General features: G+C 46.1%; 1 protein-coding gene across 4 annotated transcripts; it reads left to right on the top strand.

Annotated features, from left to right (window-relative positions):
• The first annotated feature begins 2138 nt into the window (after positions 1–2138).
• LOC140460289 (uncharacterized) lies at positions 2139–20890 on the top strand. Of its 4 annotated transcripts, none has more exons than XR_011953961.1 (4): positions 2139–2499; positions 7510–11918; positions 12366–17707; positions 20095–20890. XR_011953961.1 is itself a non-coding variant. In XM_072554731.1 (2 exons), exon 2 carries the CDS (start codon positions 7892–7894, stop codon positions 8822–8824), a length of 933 nt encoding a protein of 310 aa, XP_072410832.1. In that variant the 5' UTR covers positions 2139–2499; positions 7510–7891; the 3' UTR covers positions 8825–12335. The 4 variants fall into 4 exon arrangements, 1 of the variants encoding a protein (XP_072410832.1); XR_011953960.1 differs by having other exon boundaries at positions 20114–20890; XR_011953959.1 differs by having other exon boundaries at positions 12366–20890.
• The last annotated feature ends 51 nt before the right edge of the window (positions 20891–20941 follow it).

A 20941-nucleotide genomic window follows, 5' to 3' on the forward strand; every position in this document is an offset into this window, starting at 1 on the left:
TACAAGCCTGTGTGAGTGGGGTCACTTATAGTGTGACATGAAACCAAGGTCCCTGTTGAGGCCATCCTCATGGGTTCCGTACTTGGCTATCAGTTATACAACACACATTGGAGAGGGCAGGGTGGGGCTTGTCTTTCAATTTGCAGAAGGTGGGAGGTTCTGGATGCTGTGATCCAGGGCAAACACATCCTGGAGGACATTCGTTCAGAGAGATGAAGCTGGAAGCCAGGCTGCAGACATGTTGACAGTAAAGTGGGAAAGTTAACCAGACACTTTATTCTGGGAGACGGTCATTCCCTTCTGGAGAGAGCCTTTTGTTTGCATCGGTGGACAGGGTCAGGAGGGTGTAAGTGCAGGTCTGACAGGTAAAGGAGATCTGAGAGAGGGCTGCAGGTGGTAGGAGCTGACTGGTTGGGCAGTGGGAGTAAAAACAACATTGGGGAGGGGGAGGTGGTGGTAAGGGACAGAACAGTGACAGGGATGGTCTCCGTTCTCTGCAGTTGTCAGCAGGAGCACAGACAGCATTGGTGTCTGTTTGGTGCCAGGATTCAGGAACCGATGTGCTCAGGGCTGGAGAAGGTTGCAGTGGGTGTGGTCCAACAATGTCAGGAGGAGAGAGCCTCTGCTGAGGGGACATGAGAAGTTAGAAACTACCAGGACAAAGCTGAACATCAAAGCTCTGAGCGGCACGGTGGCTCAGTGGTTCGTACCACTGACTCACAATGTCAGGGACCTGGGTTCGGTCCCACTCTTGAGCAGCTGTCTGTGTGGACTTTAACACGTTCTCACCCTTCAGTCTGCGTGAGTTAACTCTGGGTGCAGTTCAGGGTGGATCGGCTGTGCTAAAGTGTCCACATATGTGCAACTGAGGGTCAGTTAACCATGGGAAACTGCAGGAAAAACGGGTGGGTCTGGATGGGATACTGTTTGGAAGGTCAGTCTGAATTTTATGGGCCAAATGGCCTGTCAGGATTATATGATTCTACCGCATTAGCCAAGCATCTATTGAGAAACAATTGCCTCAGGTCTGCTGTGGGTGGAGTGGGTTCCAATTCATGAGACACTGACACCAGTCCTGAGGAAGGTGGGATTTGTGCTGTCAGTCCCCCAAACGTTTGGTCCCCGTCCACTCTCTCTCCTCACACTCTGCACCTACCAATTCTCTGTGCTCAGCCGCCATCTCTCTCTTACCCTCATTTTCTGCACATCTGTCCCCTGTCATTTTCTCTCTCTCTCTCTCTCTCTACCCCCACTCCCCTGTCCATTCTCCCTCCCTTCTGCCATACTTTCTCGTGCCCTCTTTGATTGCTGTATCTCTTTCTCAGGAAAGAGAGAGAATCGATAGTGATGACTCTACCTGGAAGACAGGGGTGCGCAAGAAATGGCTGATCTTTAAAAACAAGAACAGCTAAAATGATATATTCAGAAACATTGTTAACATCTAAAAGCATATTAATTTATTTTTAAAAAAGCTGCACTCATGTTTCTGAAACTTGCATTGAAATAGACGCATAGAGTCATACAGCACAGAAACAGATCCTTCAGTCCAACTCGCCCATCCCCTCCAAATCTCCTAAATTGATCTAGTGACCCATTTGACAGCATTTCGCCCATATCTCTCTCACACCTTCCTTTTCAGATACCCATCCTGACCCTGATGCCTTTCAAATGTTGTAATTGTAGCAGCCTCCACCACTTCCTCTGGGCAGCTCATTCCATACACACACCACACTCTACATGAAAGTTACCCCTTAGGACCGTTTTAAATCTTTCCCCTCTCACCCTTAACGTGTGCCGTCTAGTTTTGGACTTCCTCTACCCTGGGGAAAAGACATACAAAGCCGGACGAAATTCAAAAGGAATAAAATGTCGAGCCACAGGGAAAAATAAAATTGTGGCTGCAGCTTTTTTTCTCCTATTGACATTTGGACGCTTAAAATCAGTCAGTTCCGCCAGCACCTCCACAGAGCATACTGCGCATGCTTCTCGGTGTCCGCGACAACTGCGCATGCTTCTTGGTGTCAGCAACAACTGCGCATGCTTCTCGGTGTCCGCGACAACTGCGCATGCTTCTTGGTGTCAGCAACAACTGCGCATGCTTCTCGGTGTCAGCGACAACTGCGCATGTACTGCGGTGTCAGCAAAAGCACTGAGCATGCTCGTCGCTGTCCGCGGAAACAGCGCTTGAAGGGCTTTTGCCCGAAACGTCGATTTCGCTGCTCGTTGGATGCTGCCGGAACTGCTGTGCTCTTGAAGCACCACTAATCCAGAATCTGGTTTCCAGCATCTGCAGTCATTGTTTTTACCTCCTTCGTTCTGAAGGACCAATGGTGAGACCCGGAGGACCGGAAGGAGCCTGGTCCTCCTGCCATTCAGAACCGCCTCTTTGTCTGAGTGCGGAAGTTGGGCCGTGAGTTTCTCAAGATGCGGTTGTTCCTCTCTCTCTTTGAATGAAGATTGAGCTTCACCCCAGACTGCAACTCTGTCCAACATCTGTGGGTACGGCACTCTTTTTCTTTTCTCACCCACTTTTTCATTTCTTTTTCGTTCTGGGATTCAGTTACTGACTTGCACGAACTGAAGGGAAAGGGAGTAAATCGAGGGAGGGGACAGACTTTGGAAAAGTTGGTCCACGTCTGTGTCTCACTTGGCAAACGCACAGCAAATGCAGTACCACAATGTAAAGTTAAAGCCTAGTGCTTTAAAAAAAGGCAGAAAGGAGGTGCATGGTTTAAATGATAATATATTAGTATGTGGAGAAAGTGAGGACTGCAGATGCTGGAAATCAGAATCAAGTGTGGTGCTTGAAAAACACAGCAGGTCAGGCAGCATCCAAGGAGCAGAGAGTCGATGTTTTGGGCACGAGCCCTTCATCAGGAATGATGTGTGGATGTACAAAGGGACCTCAGCGTCCTTCTGCACCAGTTGTCAGACAGGTGCAGCAAGCAGTCAGCAAGGCAAGAGGAATTGAGTTCAAAAATGGCGTTGACTTCCTGCAATTGGTGGGGGGAGTGGTCATTGAATATATTCAAGGCGGAGGTCATCTGACTTTTGAACAACAAAGAAGTGGATGTTTATAGGGGAAGGCAAGAAAATAGTTTTGAGACCATTACAGAATCATACAGCACAGAAATAGACCCTTCAGTCCAACTAGTCCATGCTATGTTCGCAAACTAAACTAATCCCATCTGCCAGTGTTTGGCCCATATCCCTCTGTCACAAAGCTGGTCCTTTTTCTAAAAGCTGGTCCTTCTTCTCAAGGATACTGTGTCCTTGTTTTTTTTCCAGAGTGGTGGTAAAATGGCCCCGGACTCCCAAATGGATGGTTGAGTACAGAAATGAAAAGGGTATTGGTCGCCTTTTTTGTTTACACGTCAACAGATGAGACCTCAGGCCCAAACTTTTATGTTTTCGAAGTGACCTGCATAATGAAAGACAAGTGATCTGTTGTGAAAGCTGAGGCCTTGTTTGAGTGAGTTCAGCAGTGGACTGTGTCGAGAAAGGAACATCACAATTAAGTCTAGTTTAGATAGAATGAGTTCTGTGAGTATTCTATATTCTGTTCTTTGTGTTTCATTCTTCATTCTTGTGAATACATTTATCTGTTTTAAATCCTGGTAGTCAACCTAGCTAACTTTGGGTAATTTTCACTGTGCACTTAGTGAAACAAATAGCAAAGTTATGGTCTGTGCTGCCTGCTTAAGAATGTTTTGAGTGGTCTGGCCTAGTCCATAACACCTCCAAACCTTTCCCATTCATGTCCTTATCCAAATGTCTTTTAAACGTTGTAACTACCTGCATCCCCGCTTCCTCTGGATATTCATTCCACATACGGACCATTCTCTATGGGAAAACAAAAGTGTCCCTCCTGTCTTTTTAAAATCTTTCTCCACTCACCTTCAAACCTTGAAGCCCCCACTCTAAGGAAAGGAGACCCATCATTCACCTCATCTATACCCCTCATGACTTTATAAAGCTTGATAAGATCACCTCTCAACCTCCTATGCTCCAGTGAAAAAGGTCCCAGCCTATCCACCAAGATGTAGGTATATTCATATCCAGTTCAATGTTGGTGCAGATCTGTTCAATGTTGGTGCAGGCTTGAAAGACCAAATGGCCTACTCCTGCTCCCAGTTCTCTCTCACTATGTCCAGGACAACAAGAGACCATAAGACCTAGGAGCAGAAATTAGGCCATTCAGCCAATCAGGTCCACCATTCAATCATGGCTGACAAGTTTCTCAACCGCATTCTCTTGCTTTCTCCCCGCAACCCTCAATATCCTTGAGACACAAGAACCTATTTATCTCGGTCTTGAATATACTCAGTGACTTGCCCAACACAGTCTCTGTGGCAATGAATTCCATAGGTTTCACACTCTCTGGCTACAAAGGTTTCCCCTTTATCTGCGTTCTAAAAGGTCTTCCCTTTACTCTAAGGCTGTGCCCTTGGGACCTAGTCTCTCCTACCAATGGAGACATCTCCCCAACATCCACCCTGTCCAGGCCAATCTGTATTCTGTATGTTTCAATTAGATCCCCCTAGCGTGGGCTGTAAATCAGCGTAAACCAGACCCTTCAGGATGAGGTACAGCATGGATTAGGTTCAGCAAAGTGAGAATGGAGGGAGAATGTGTGGGATGGAGATTTTCAGCGTTTAGGAAATAAGAGAGGAAAAGAAAGTTCAATCTAAATTAGAATTGAATGGATGGGCTGATGGGCCGAGGAGTGGCAGATAAAGTTTCATTTAGATAAATGTGAGGTGTTGCATTTTGGAAAGGCACATCAAGGCAGGATTTATACACTTAATGGTAAGGCCGTGGAGAGTGTTCCTGCATCAAGAGACCATGGAGTGCAGATTTGTAGTTCTGTGAACTTGGAGTCACAGGTTGGCACGGTAGTGAAGAAAGCGTTTGGTGGCGCTTGCATTTATTGAGCAGAGCATTGAGTACGGCAGTTGGGAGTCATGTTATGGCTGTACATGACATTAGTTAGCGCACTTTTGGAATACTGCATTCAGTTCTGGTCTCTTATGTTAGAAAGATGTTGTGAAACTTTAAAAGAGTTTGGAAATGATTTACAAGGCTGTTGCCAGAGTTGGAGGGTTTGAGTTATAGGGAGAGGCTGAAAAGACTGCGGCTGTTTTCCCTGGAGCATAGGAGGGTGAGAGATGACCTTATAGAGGTTTATAAGGGGCAGGGATAGGAGTCCAAAATGAGTGAGAGAGAAAAAGAAATTTACATTGCAGGGAATCAGCACAGTTACTGGACATTGCAGTGCATCTGGGAAAGGTTAATGAACAGCAAAATGTACAGCTGACCATGGAGGAACCTGTGTGGGGGAGCTCACAGAACAGGAACAGAGAAGTGTATAGTCTTTAACGTGTAACCCAGCTGTAAGTCTGCAGTCGTGAATGGAGTGGATTCTTTCTTGATTATGTTTTACTGACATCCGTCTCTTGATTAAATTTTAAAAATATAAACCACAAGTACTGTGTTAGCCCAGAGCACATTTTTAGAGCAAAAAGACGGTGCTATTTTCTGGGTCTGTAGATTGTGAAGGAGCAAAGGTGGCCTTTATGAGAGTGATATGCTCTTCCTGTCAGATGTGGGAGATTAGGGAGAGTATCCATGTTACTGGTGATTATGTCTGCAGTAAGTGTGTTTGCTTGCAAATCCTATTGGATTGTGTGGATAAGTTGCAGCGACAGTTCGAGGTAATGAGGAATTTACAAGACCTGGAGCTATGATGGTTTGGCAATGATAGGAAGGGAGAAAAGCCGCAGCTACAGTCAGGGAGATGGGTTAACTCCAGGAAAGGTAGGAGGGGTAGGCAGGTAGTGCAGGAGTCTTCTGTGGCTGTCCCCATTTCAAACAGGTCTGCTGTTTTGGAAAATGTAGGGGGTGATGGTCTCTCAGGGAATGTAGCACGAACAGCCAAGTTTCTGGTCTCGAGACATGCTCTCATGCAATGAGGGGTACGTTGGGTTCCAAGTGATCAATTGTGATAAGGCGCTCTCTAGTCAGAGGTACAAACTGACGCTTCTGTGGTTAGCAGCGAAAAATCAGAATGGTGTGTCGCCTCCCTGGTGCCAGGATCAAGGATGTCTCCGAGAGGGTGCAGAATGTTCTCAAAAGAGAGAGGGACCGGTTGGAGGTCATTGTACACATTGGAACCAATGACATAGGAAGGGAAAAGGATGCGATTCTGAAGGGAAAGTGTAGAAAGTCAGGCACAAATGTTAAAAAAAGAGGTCCTAGAGTCAAGAAAAATCTGGATTACTGCCAGTGCTATGAGCTAGTGAGGGTTGGAATAGAGAGGATAGAACAGATGAATGCATGGCTGAGGAGCTGGTGCATGGGAGAAGGGTTCACATTTTTGGATCATTGGAATCTCTTCTGGATTAGATGTGACCTGTTTAAGAAGGATAGATTGCACCTGAATATTGGAAGAGAGCTAATATACTGGCTGGGAAATTTGCAAGAGCTGCTCGGGAGGAATTAAACGAGCAAGGTGGGTGCGTGGGGAGGTACCCAGGGAAATAGTGAGGAAAGAGATCAATCTGAGACTGGTACAGTTGGGAAAGGGAGTGAGTCAAACAGTCAGGTCAGGAAGAGACAAAGCAGAGAGCAAGGTAGGACTAACAAATTAAACTGCATTGACTTCATTGCAAGAGGCCTAACAGGGAAGGCAGTTGAACTCAGGGCAAAATTAGGAAGATGGGATATGATATCATAGCAATTACAGAAACGTGGCTCAGGGATGGGCAGGACTGGCAGCTTAATGTTTCAGGATACAAATGCTACAGGAAGGATAGAAAGGGAGGCAAGAGATGAGAGGGAGTGGTGTTTTTGATAAGGGATAGTATTCCTGTTGGACTTAAGGAGGATATTCCTAGGAATACATCCAGGAAGATTATTTGGTTGGAACTGAGAAATAAGAAAGGGATGATCACCTTATTGGGATTGTGTTGTAGACACCGTCATGGTCAGTGGGAAATTGAGAAACAAATTTGTATGGAGATTTGAATTACCTCTAAGAGTAATAGGATGGTTATTGTTAGGATTTTAACTTTTCAAACATAGACTGGGATTGCCATAGTGCTACAGGTTTAGATGGAGAGCAATTTGTTAGAAACGGACCTAAGGGGCAAGTTTTCATGCAGAAGGTGGTGTGTGTACAAAGCTGCTGAGGAAGTGGTGGGTGCTGGTACAATTATGACATTTAAAAGGCACCTGGATAGGTATATGAATAGGAGGGGTTTAGAGGGTTATTGGCCAAATGTTGGCAAATGGAGCTAGTTTAATTTTGGATATCTGGTTGACATGGATGAGTTGGACCAAAGGGTATGTTTCTGTGCTGTGTCTCTCTCTGACTCTGGCTTGCCACTAACGTTTGCCACGTCTCTATGTTCAGTTTCTTTCTGGTGTCGGTGTCAATACCTTGTTGTGTCATTCCGACCCCACCTCCCCTGGATTGACAATGCTGACTTTTATAATCTCTTTTTACAGACTATCTGAAGATCGAAGTTTCAAAATCAACAGCTTATGCTTGACTCTCCTGCTCCTCAGATGCTGCCTGACCTGCTGTGTTTTTCCAACACTACACTTTTCGACTCTGAACTCCAGCATCTGCAGTCATAATTTTCACATCAATGTCTGACAGTCACTCAATCCATTGGGACAGCAAAGATTTTCAACTATGATTCTGTGAGATGGAGCAATGCTTTTTGGTTCCTGTTTCATAACGTTTTCAGCATCAGTGGGACTGGATGAGAGACCCTACTGTTGCAGTGCACTGAGTGTGGAGCCAGAAACAGTTTAAGGCCTGGAAAGAGGAATTCACACCGGGGAGGGGCTGTACACACGATTGTGTGCGGCTGAAGCTTCAGCCATGGAGAAACCCGAGGAATCTTGCCCCATGGAGAAACCGTGGAAGTGTGGCGACTGTGGGAAATGCTTCAGTTTCCCATCTGCCCTGGAGACTCATCGACGCAGTCACACCGGGGAGAGGCCATTCCCCTGCCCCGAGTGTGGGAAGGGTTTTACCAGCTCCTCCAACCTGATGGCCCACTTGTGGGTCCACATAGCGGAGAGACCATTCTCCTGCCCCGAGTGTGAGAAGAGCTTTGCCCAGGCCTCTACCCTTGTGGCCCACCAGCAGGTCCACACTGGGGTGAGATCCTTCCCCTGCCCTGAGTGCGGGAAGGCCTTCAGCAAATCCGCCAACCTGTTGACCCACCGGTGGGTTCACACTGGGGAGAGGCCCTTCAGCTGTTCTGAGTGTGGGAAGGCCTTCGGTAATTCCCCTGCCCTGCTGAGGCACCAGTACGTCCACACCGGGGAGAGGCCATTCGCCTGCCCGGAGTGTGGGAAGGGCTTTAAACGCTCCTCTGACCTGCTGGACCACCACCGGGTCCACTCCGGGGAGAGGCCGTTTGCCTGCCCCAAGTGCAGTCGGAGGTTCACGTCGTCCAGTAACTTGCAGAGACACCAGAGGGGGCACCAGCAGATTCCGCCGGCGACGCTGATGAGGGTCACCCCCAGGACTGAACCTCCTGCCTGTTCTGACAGTGGGTGCAGGGGGAGTGTCAGTCTTTGTTTTCTGCTAGACAGCACCCCCACACCCCTCCCATCTTCCACCAACCCCAGGTTGGCTCACGGGCGGCACAGTAGCTCAGTGATTAGTGCCACTGTGTCACATCGCCAGGGACCGGGGTTCGATTCCACCCTCAGGGTGACTGTCTTTGTGGAGTTTGTACATTCTCCCCCCATGTCTGCAAGGGTTTCCTCTGGGTGCTCCCACAATCCAAACATGAGCAAGTGAATTAGCCAAGCTAAATTGTCCCAGAGTATTCAGGGATGTGGAGGTGCAGTGTATTGTTTAGGGGGTAATGTAGACTAATGGGGTAGGGGAATGGGTCTGGGTGGGTTACTCTTCAGAGGGTCGGTGTGGACTTGTTGGGTTGAAGGGCCTGTTTCCCTGTAGGATTCTGTGAGCTTTGCTTGCAGTACTGCTCACTGAGCCCGTGACTGCATGTTCCCACTGAAGTGATCCGCACAAACCTCAGATGGCATCCAAACCAATGTCCCAAACTAAAGGGGTAGCCATGGGCACCCGCATGGGACCCAGCTATGCCTGCCTCTTTGTCGGGTACGTGGAATAGTCCATTTTCCTCAGCTACACCTGTTCCTCCGGTACATCGATGACCATATTGGTGCCACTTCATGCTCTCACAAGGAGTTTGAACAGTTCGTCATCTTTATCAACACCTTTCACCCTGACCTCAAATTCACCTGGACCATCTCCCTTTCCAGGACCTCTTTATCTTTGGCTACTGACTAACTGTGGACATCTACTACAAGCCCACCGACTCCCACAGCTGGCTAGATTCCGCCTCCTCCCACCCCACCTCCTGTAAAAAGGCAATCGCTTATTACCAATTCCTCAGCTGCATCAGTTCCCAGGATGACCAATTCCACCGTAGAAAATCCCAGAGGGCCTCCTCCTCCTTCCAAGTTCGCAATTTCTCTTCCCACGTGGTTGACAATGCCCTCCAGCACATCTCCTCCACATCCTGCAACACCGCCCTTGAACCCCACCCCCCCCAATGGAACAAGGACAGAACCCACCCCCCCAACCGTCCTCACCTTCCACCCCACAACCTCCGGATACATCACATCAGCCTCTGCTCCCTACAAACGGACCCCACCACCAGGTATATTTTTCTCTCCCCACCCCTACCAGCATTCCAGAGAGGCCATTTCCTCTGCGACTCCCTCGTCAGGTCCATGCGCCCACAACCAGCCCACACCCCACTCCCGGCCCCTTCCCCGCCACCACAGGAAGTGTAAAACATGTGTCCATACCACTCCTCTCACCTCCATCCAAGGCCCCAAAGGATCCTTCCACATCTGACAGAAATTTACCTCGACCTCAACCAGTGTCATCCACTGTATCCATTCCATCCAATGTAGTCTTCGCTACGTCGGAGAGACAGGACGCCAACTTGTGGATTGTTTCAGAGAACCACTCTGGGACACCCATAAACCCCACCGCCCTGTGGCTGAACACTTCAACTCCCCCTCCCATTCCATCAAGATCATTGAGGTCCTGGGCTGTCTCCATCGCCAAACCCTTACCACCTGACGCCTGGAGGAAGAACACCTCTTATTCCACCTCGGGGACCCTGTAACCACATGGGATCAATGTGGAATTCAAAAGTTTCCTCATGTATCCTCCTCCTCCTCCTCTTCCCCCCTCCCACCTTCTCACAGCCCCAAGCCTCCACTCGGCCTCTTGACCTGTCCATCACCTTTCCCATCTATCCGCCCCACACTCCTCTCCGACCAATCATCTTCATCTGCTTATCGCATTCTCAGCTACCTTCTCCCCAACACCACCCCCCACCCCTTCCATTTATCTCTCAGCGCTCCCGGCCCACAAGCCTCATTGCTGATGAAGGGTTTATGCCCTAAACGTCAATTCTCCTGCTCCTTGGATGCTGCCTGACCTGCTGTGCTTTTCCAGCACCACACTCCCGACTCTGTCCCCCTGTGTTGTCAGAGATATAGGACCTGCTCCAAACTGATCCACAATCCAGTTGATGGGACAGGAAACCGCTTCCTTTCTCGAGACAAGTCTCCCGAAGAGAACTTGCTGGCTAACTGATGTACTGAACTTCACAGTGCCCCACTGCTCTCAGTTATCTGGAAGGTGTCCACACGTGCCTAAGGTGGTGCTCGAGACCTTTAATATCTCTTTGGGATTGATCCCCATTCATTTAAGGCTGTGCAGTCATACAGCCTGGAAACAGACCGTTCAGTACATGATCCCCAACTAAACTAGTCCCACCTGCCTGCTCCTGGCCCTTATTCGATAGTCATCGTCATAGAGAGGCACAGGATGGAAACAAACCATTTAATCCAACTCATCCATGCTGACCAGATATCCTCATATAATCCTACTGAAGGATGCAGGATTAAGGGTTCTCTTTGTCAAGAGACCTTAACAAGCTGTAGTAATGGACTCAAAGTATGCGATTATATTTCATCTCATATTTTAGAGACATGGTAACTAGATTTAGCCTGTCTACAATAATATATATAAAGAGGGGATCATAACACAGGTAATGGAAAAATGAATAAGTAATGGAAGGGGTGGGGGGCGGACTAGCAGCTAAAATAGTGAAATGGGGGGATTTCATTCAAACCTAATTTAGAGGTATGTATGAAAATATAGAGACTGCAGTACTGAACATGACAGTAAAATATCCCTTTCAGAAAGTAGCATGTGCAAGAAATCAGACAGAGATACATAAAATCCCGACAGTACAGAAAGAGGCCATTTGTCCCATTGAGCCTGCACTGACACACCAAAGATCATCCCACCCCAGGATCATCCCATTCTCCTGCATTTAGTATGACTAATCCACAGAACCGACACATCACAGAGCAATTTCGCATGGTCAATCCACCTAACCTGCACATCTTTGGACTGTGGAAGGAAACCCATGCAGACAGGGAGAACATGCAAACTCCATACAGACACTCACCTGAGGCTGGAATTGAACCTGCGTCCCTAGTGCTGTGAGGTAGCAATGCCAAGCACTGTGCCACCCCAATATGATATAAAATTTAAACAAATGCTCTAAGCTGCAAATTTGTCCATGTGAAGAACTTACTGCAAATGATTTGAAGCAAGATCCATATGAATTGGTGTTTTGGGAGACATCCAGAACATATTTCATTAATGATTGAAAATCTTCGACCTTTGGAATGGTCTGCGAGAGAGAATGTTGGAGTCAGATTCAATTATGGCATTCAAAAGATAGTTGGATCATTAAACTGAAAAGGAAAGTAATCAGTGTTCGGTGAAGAGGAGCACTGGATACTGTGGTGATTATAATTAGGTCAGTCAGGTGAGTTCCCTTATTGGGGGTGTTCACCTGCTCTTCTTAACATTTCACTTCAATAACCTTAAGATTCCCAAAATCTGTCGGGCGCTTTCTCTGTTCAAGTGTCTACTCGAGTGACTCAGTGTCAAATTTTGTTTATCAATTGTTCCTCTGATATCTCATGAGAGGGGCAATGATATTAACAGTGGGATCGAAATAGTTGTGGGTCATAATGTGCTCAAGTGAGAAAAAATAAACTAACCATTCTTAAATATTCATTTTTAAACCATGGAAATAAAATTAATGTTTGGAAAATATACAACCTGTCATGTATTAAGAAGATCAGAAATAGGAATGGGAATAGGTAATTGACTGTTGAGATGCTCTGTCTTTCATCACCATCCATGGCTGATCATTTATCTGAATTCTCTTTCCTGCCCGTTTTGTTTTCCATGTCTTCACCTGATGAAGAGGCTACGCTCCAAGCGCATGTGATTTCAAATAGACGTGTTGGACTATAGTTGTGTGACTTATGACTGAAAAAAATTGAGTATGTTATTACACATACTGGAGCAGTGGGATTTAAACCTGAGCCTCAGGGCTCTATGGGAGACTACAGCTGCATCACAAAACAAACCTCTGTAGTAAATAGGTCCTCTTCTGTTGAATGAGAGGAAACACCTTCCTCCTCAACATGAGACATGACCACTGTAACCCCACAGCCCATTACAGTAAATTGAGCCCATCTCCTGTTGAATGAATGAGTGAGAACACCTTCCTCCTGAACCCCTCGAGTCCATTGTAGTAAAGGGGCGGGGACAGTGAAGGGCCTGTGAACCTCTCCACCAGTCCCAAAGGCTGCGGTCGGTGCGGACGAATCGGAGAGCGACATTCCAGGTTGTGGCTTCCTTTTTGACTGCAAAGCCGGCCGCCATTGGTCAGGTGGAGTAAGGTGCGCTCTGATTGGAGGGAGCGCGGATGACGCACGTCACTGAAGGAGGAGACGGAAAGAAGAAGCAAAACAAAGATGGCGGCGCGAGGCTGCGGTTTTCTCATCGACTCAGCGGGCGGTTTCTGACGGAGGGAGGGGGTCAGACAGGCATCGTTTACCTCAGAAAATACCTTTAAAATACATTTCAAATTAAAGCCGGAACTTTTCAAACAAAAGTTGTGAAGAAAAGGAGACAGTCCCCAGTGGGGTTTATTGTTTATTTTTGTATAATTTCCGGGGCCCGGGAAGGGGGAGGTGACCGTTACCGGGTGAACGAGAAAACAAATTAAAAATGTCGGCGGTGGAGGAGAGAGAGCCGGCGCCCGCGGCTTCTTCGGCGGCGGCCGGAGCCCAGGAGCTCAACAACCCCCCGGAGCTGAAGGAAGGTCCGAGCTCCAAGAAGCGGGGGGTCCGGCTGGAGGCTGGATTTGCTCAAGGCTTGTATCTATTAACTTATTTAAATGGTACCTACTGTATGGGGCTATGGTTTACATTAAAACCGGAGGATCATGTCAGAGTGTTTGTTTATATTGAGCAGTTGTAGTTGGTAAAATACACTCCCTGGAGGAGCACCTTCTGTGATGCTGCATTTCTTACCTTCTGCCCTTCCCCCATTTGTTATCTCACATCTTGATTTTACATTTTATTTGGTCAAATTTAATTTCACATTAATCAGCCTTGGTATTCACTGTGTGTTATTAATTAATCTGTTGGATTGTTGTAAAACAAAATTAATGGTGTAATTTCATTTATTATATCTGAGTTTGACATTGAATGTGCAGGTGTGAATACCAGTAAGTTGTAAAAATAAATCAAGAGCTTGTGCTTTTTTAACAAAAAGAGGAGTTTAATGATATTATTGGCATTGTCTCCTTTGAGCATGATGATTCAAGTCTGACCAACAAACCATTTCATGCAGCCAATTAAAGTCTAATTAAAGTCTAAGAAAATAATTCTGGCAGGCTAAGATTTATACAACCCTAAATACGATTGATTATCTTGTGTATTCTTACCTTTAAGCCATAACAGAAGGCATTGCGTGGCAGTTTGAGACTGAAACATGGCTGGAAAGAATGTAGATTGATGAGGAAAATCAAATGGCAGAGTCTGGGGCCACAATCTATCAGTCTGACTTGATTGCATGAGTGGTGGTTCTTCAAAACCACCTTCCAAGCCCTGACCTCAACCACCAAGAACAGACAAGTGTGAACACAGGATTCCGACTGCAACATATATATCGCATTGTTTCTTTGTTATTGACCAAAATGGTGGAACTCACTCCTGAACATTGTTGCAATCCACATCATATTTGTGAAGCAATTTAAGAGGCAGCTCAGCACCACCTTTTCAAGGACAATTTGGGAAGAGTTGTTGGCACAGTCAATGATATTCACATCTCATGAAATAATCAAAGAGCCCACGGTGTTGGAGGCTGTATGTTAACATGGGTAGAGGATTGGCTAACTACCACTGGGGCATGTTCAGGATGGCTACTTGTAACTAGTGGTGTACCACAGGGATCAGCACTGGGGCCAACATTATTTACAATATATATATGAATTACTTGGATAAGTAAAGTGAATGTACTATTGCTAAGTTTGCAGAAGAGACAGTTGATGTGAAAGCAGGTGGTGAGGATGACATTAGATATCTGGAGAGGGATATAGACAGGTTCAGCAAATGAGTGAAAGCTTGGCAGATGGGAAAATGAGGTAATGCAGTTTGTCAGGAGGTGAAGAACTGAATATTAAATGGAGAAAAGTTTAGAAGAGAGGGATTTGGAATCACGTCCACGAATCTCTTCATCCAATTTCAGTGAGTAATAGGGAGACAAATGGGAGGTTGGCCTTTTCAATAGAGTATAAATGTAGGAAGGTTATAGTGAACCTATGTAAGGCATTAGTCAGGCCGCAACTGAATACTGTGAACAGTTTAGGGCCCTTTACCTGAGGAAAGATAGAATTGGCATTGGAGGCAGTCCAGAGAAAGTTGACCATGATGATATCAGGGATGGAAAGAATGTCTTATGAGGAGAACTGAATAGGTTGGGCCTGTGCTTATTAGAAGTTTGAAGAATTAGAGGTAACCTTATTGTCACGTACAAGATTCTGAGGAGACTTGACAGGCTAGATGTGGAAAAGTGGGTGAGTTGGGACCAGAGGAAGTAACCTCCAAATAAGAGATTGCATGTTTAGGACAGATAGGAATTTCTCCTGAGGGCAGTAAATCTGTGGAACTTGATACTACAGAGGGCTGTTGAGCCTGGGTTGTTATTTGCATTCAAGGCTGAGATAGTTGGTTTTTTTTAATCAGTAAGTGAATTGAGGATTATGGGACAATGGCAGGAAAGTGGAGTAAATATTTACCAGAATAATCGTGATCTGAATAAATGGCAGAGTCAACTCAATGGGCTGAATTAAATAGTAATTAGTAATGAGGAAAAGGATACAACTGGCAATTAGAGACCAGTCAGTGTTGGGAAGCCTAGAGATTATAGGGAGTTGGTGGCATTTGGGTATTGTTACTGGATTTAACATCTGGAGTTTCAAATTGATGCTGCTATGGCCCCGATGCAATTTGAAATCAATTTATGTATCTGGAATATAAAGCTTATCGCTGCTTTGGTACTTAAGAAAATTGATAAGATCACCAATCTTGTTCACTAATAACATTTTTTTAAGGAAGGAAATCTTCAGTCCTTTCCCAGTTTGGTGAATGTGTCACTCTTGATCCAAAGTCATGTGGTTGACTCTTAACAGCCCTCTGAATTGGCACTTGGTTTTTTTGGGAGACAAAGTGTCACGTTCCATGAATGAATAAAGAAAAATATTCAGGACAAGATTGTCAATGTCACTGTCAGTGACGGGAAGATTGTGATCTAGTGATACTGGTTAAGTAGCCCAGAGATCTGTCTTCTGAGAACAAAAATTAAAATCCCATCATGGATGCTAGTGGACTTTATTTTCAATGAATAAAAAGATCTGGAAGTGAGAGTTTGTCTCAGTCCTGGCAACTAGGAAACCATTATTGGCTAAGACAATGAATTGCAGATGTTGGAGATCAGCAACAAAAGGCACAATTGCTGGGGAAACACAGCAGGTCTGGCAGCACCTGTGGAAAGAAAACAGTTAATGTTTTGAATCCAGCCTAATTTTGAAGAGCCACCGGACTCAAAACAGTAACACTGTCGTCTCCTCAAAGATGCAGCCATAACTGTTGCTTTTGTCCAGTCATTACTGATTGTCGTCAAAGTGTTCTTTTAGGGATAGAAATCCACCATTCACAACCCTACACACGTGTGCACACGCTCACATCATGTGACTCCAGACCTACTACAATGTGGTTGACACTCAATTGCCTTCTAGCATGCAGCCAATTGCTCGGTCCAAAGGCCACGAGGAATAGTGAGCAAATGTTGGACGTGCTAGCAACAATCCCATCCCTCAAAATATTTTCATATATATTATAAAGCATAGGTTAATGAAGGACAGCCAAAACAAACTGCTATGGGAAAGTCATGCCCAACTATCTTGATTTGCTTGTAGTTATAAATATTGTTTTAAAATCCTCTTCAGAGAGGACATTGGTTTCATCATTGTTGCAATACTGCATGCAATTCTGTGCTTTCTGCTACAGGAAGGGTGTTGTGAAACTTGAAAGAGTTCAGAAAACATTGACAAGGATGCTGCCAGGGTTGGAGGGTTGAGCTACAGGAAGAGGCTGAATAGACTGGGGCTATTTTTCCTGGAGCTTTGGAGGCTGAGGAGTGACATTATAGACATTTATAAAATCATGAGGGGCATGGGTAGGGTAAATAGGCAAGGTCTTTTCTCTTGGGGTGGGGGAGTCCCAAATTAGAGGGCATAGGTTTAAGGTTAATGGCAAATGGAGTTTAATATAGATAAGTGTGAGGTCTTACATTTTGTATAGGCAAATCAAGGTAAGAATTTCATGGTGAATGGCAGGACCTTAAGGAGTGTAGTGGAACAGAGGGATCTTGGAGTACAGGTTCACAGTTCTCTGAAAATGGAGTCACAGGTAGAATTTTTTTGGCACACTGGCCTTCATCAGTCATGGCATTCAGTATAAAATACCAAATGCTTGCTTTCATCAGTCAGAGCACTGAGTACAGGATTTGGGATGAATTGTTGCAGCTGTCACAGATTCCACACAACAACACAAGATGGGACCCTGCCCTCCCCTGACTGACCGTCCCTTTGCATATCAGGGGGAAGACCGCCTTTAATTGTGATGATCAGGAAACATGCCATATTCAAAAAAAGGGCTGTGTTCACAAATATTTGGACAGAGGAAGGAAGTTGCAGTCTGGGTGAAGATCAATCTTCATCCAGAGAGAGAGGAAGAGCAGCAGCAGCTTCAGAAGTTCATGGTCCAACTTCTTAAAAGACCTTGTCTGATTTGCAGTTGTTTCTGGACTTGTAATATCGTACTGCAGCATATTGTAGATCTTCATTAAGAGTGTCAATACCGCACTACAGAGGTCCATATAGCAACTTGAGTCCATATGAACTCTTCGTGGAGGTATGCAGTCTGCCCCATAACCGTGTTGGTTTACAGTTACATATAGATCCACACAAAGATCTTTGGGATTGAGAGGAAAGAATGTTCCACAGTAACTAGAGTTACGTTCAGATTTTCTATTATGGACTGACTGTGATGACCTTTGCAATCACTTCACAGGAATATTACAAGAGAAGAATTTGGCGGCAGAAATCTCAGACCAAACCTCACATCACAGTCTGACAGTCACTTGATTCACAAGGACGTGGATATTCATGGCCTTGAAAACAAAGGGGAGAAGGTTTGTCTGCTTTGTTAGGTTTTAAATGTCAGTGTGACAGGAAACTCAGAGTCTCACATACCCATACACCAGAGTAGTGACTGTAACATGCTTTACAGTCTGAATGAGAGTGTTCCAATTATCAGAGGGTAAACCAGTAACACCACACACAGGCTGTGAGCGTGAGCGAGTTTTCAACTGATTAAGGTCTGAGACAGATGAGGGCACCTGCACCATGGAGAAACCGTGGAAATGTGGAGAGTGTGGGAATGGTTTCCCTTCGCCATCTGCACTGGAGATTCATCGGCGTTTGCACACAAGGCAGCGGCTGTTCACCTGCACTCAGTGCAGGAAAGGCTTCACTCAGTTACACTCCCTCCTGGCCCACCAGTGTGTCCACACCAGCAAGAACCCGTTCATCTGCCCCATGTGTGGGCAGGGCTTCACCAGTCACACCACCTGCTGCCGCACCAGCGGATCCACACTGGGGAGAAGCCGTTCACCTGTCCCGTGTGGAGCAACGACTTGTGCGATTCCTCCACCCTGCACAAACACCAGCGCATCCACACCAAGGAGCGGCCGTTCACCTGTCCAGTGTGTGGGAAGGGCTTCACCCAGTCATGCAACTTGGGGAGACACCAGCAACTTCACAAGTGAGATGGCACAGGGATTCGGGTTGGATTCTGCTGTTACCATTGCTGAGAGTCACATCTTGAACCCTGTTTAGTGGGTGAAGTGGGAGGAGTAAGGGGTTCCTATATGCTGACTGGCCGCGCTCTCATCCACTTTACTGCTAGTGGGGGCTGACGCTCTCTGAGCCTGGGATTGCACCTTCCCTACGGAAACAGTCCACAGAAGCGGCTGAAGTGCAGGTAGATCTGAAATAGATACATTTGTCTCTGTCCCATTGAGTCTCCAGCACAGTCGATCCAATTGGCCTCTGTCAGTGTTTCTGCTCCACCTGAGCGTCCACCCACCCCTTCATCAGCAAACAGGTATCCCCTGCTTTTTGAAAGTTCACTTTACCCCCTACCCCACTCCCGCCCAAGCCTGTGCCAATTCTTAATCCTAACTTAGACCTTCTATTTATTGCTGATGCCTGGTTTCAGTCCCTGTATTCACCTCCCATTCATGTGTCCATCCAGATACACCGTAAGTGTTGCTAAAGTGCCTCTTTCCACTCCATCCACTGGCAGTGCATTCCAGGCATCCACCATCCAACTGTGTGAAAAATCTTCCCTTTCAATTCTCCCCCAGACTGTCCCCCTCTCACCTTGAACCTGTGCCCTCTTGTAGTTGACTTTTCCACCCTGGGGGGAAGCCTCTGAGTATCTTACTGACTATCTGGCCCAACACCAAACATCCAAAGAATAATCCACACAGACCCATTTCCCTATCCCTAATAGTCGACAATTACCCCTGAATAACGTACCTAACTTTCACATTCCTGAACACTGTGGCGCAATTTAAGCACGGACAATCCAACTTAACCTGCCAATCTCTGGGCAGTGGGTAATTTAGCATAGCCACTGCATCCTAACCTGCACATTTGGATTGTGAGAGGAAACTGGAGGAAAGCCATATCGACACAGGGAGAATGTGCAAACTCCACACAGACAGTCACCTGAGACTGAAATCGAACCAGTTTCCCTGGTGCTGTGAGGCATCACTGCTAATGATTGAGCCACCATGCCACCCCCGTCCAGCCAATCTGTGTATCTCATCATTTTGTTGAGGTCATCCCTCCGCCTCCATCTTTACAGTGAAAATACTCCAGGTTTATCCCATCTCTTCTCATAATGAGACCTCCAGACCATGCAATGCCCTAGTGAACCTTCTCCATAGCCAGTATCCATATCCTTCCGGTAGTGTGGCAACCAGAACTGCACGCAATATTCTGAATGTGACCGGAATAAATAGCTCTAACATAACTCGCCAACTCTTACATTCAAAGCAAACGTGCTGTGTGCTTTCTTGATCACGTTACCCGCCTGTGTTGCCACTTTTGGAGATCTATATGGTCAGATCCCTCTGTATGCTAGTGCTTTAACGTGGTCTGAAATTTATCGTACAATTCGTGTATTTCCTATGTATCTGTATCCAGCTTCACCTTAATTGTGTTCCGCTCTTTATCTCTTTTCCCCCATCCTCACCCCTCCACACATCAGCATATCATAAGACTATAGGAGCAGAAATTATGCCATTCAGCCCATTGAGCCTGCTCAACCATGCCTGATAAGTTTCTCAACCCCAATCTCCCCATAACCTTTGATCCTCTTGATACTCAAGAACCTTGTTATCCCATCTTAAATATATTCAATTATCTGGCCTCCAGAGCCTTCTGGGGCAGTGAATTCCATAGATACTTCACTCTCTGTCTGAAGTTCTTCTTATCTCTGTTCTAAAAGGTTTTCCCTTTTCTTGAAGGCTGAGGAGGAGGCAGAGAGGAGCGTGGTATGCACCTGCAAACTCCAGAACTTCCCCAACTTCACGAGTCAACAATAACACTTTCTGGAGCAAGAAACGAAAGTGTGACACCACAGGAAGTGAAATTAGGCCATTCAGGCCATTGAGTCTGCTCCACCATTCACTCATTCTTGAGTGTCAAGGGGCTCAAAGGTTACAGGGAGAATGGGGTTAAGAAACATATCAGCCATGATTGAATGGCAGAGCAGATTCAATAGTATAAATGGCTTGTTAACCATCCCTGGGAAGGAGGAGGCAACACAATAAGTTGTTTCTTGGGACAGGTAAGATAATGTTATTTAATACTGGTGTGACAAAATGATAATTAATTCTGCCTGTAGAAGGAAAGCCCTGACATAGAGGAGTTAATTGCAGGGCAGGCTGTTTCAAACAGACAGCTAACCCTCAAGGATAAGAAGGTAAACTACAGACCTGAGGTCTCCAGCAATGTGAGGTGATGTTAGAGTCTTTAAAAAAAAGTCACACCACAGATTTGAAATTGAGGAACTACCACCAAACTTCAACTCCAGAATGATGCAGCAGCAGCAGTACTTAGAAGAATAATGCTGCATCAAACCCCTGGACACTTCCAGAGATGGGCACTGTCGGTGGAAACCCAGTTAAATTTAGACATCAACTGGGTGATAGCCAAGTTTGGGGGGGGGGGGTGAAGCTGAATGAACTTGAGAGGTTTTATTTGTGGTTGTTACGTGCAATAAAGTGCAAATCATTGTTTCAGCAGTTGATTGTCTGTGCGGTTTCTGAGTCAGGAGCCAAATTAAGGTTATT

The sequence above is a fragment of the Chiloscyllium punctatum genome, chromosome 36, assembly GCF_047496795.1.
Source record: "Chiloscyllium punctatum isolate Juve2018m chromosome 36, sChiPun1.3, whole genome shotgun sequence".
Lineage (NCBI taxonomy): Eukaryota > Metazoa > Chordata > Chondrichthyes > Orectolobiformes > Hemiscylliidae > Chiloscyllium > Chiloscyllium punctatum.

Bases quoted from the DNA above. Each gene is read 5' to 3' on its own strand.
- LOC140460289 (XM_072554731.1), top strand. From the start codon at position 7,892: ATGGAGAAACCCGAGGAATCTTGCCCCATGGAGAAACCGTGGAAGTGT.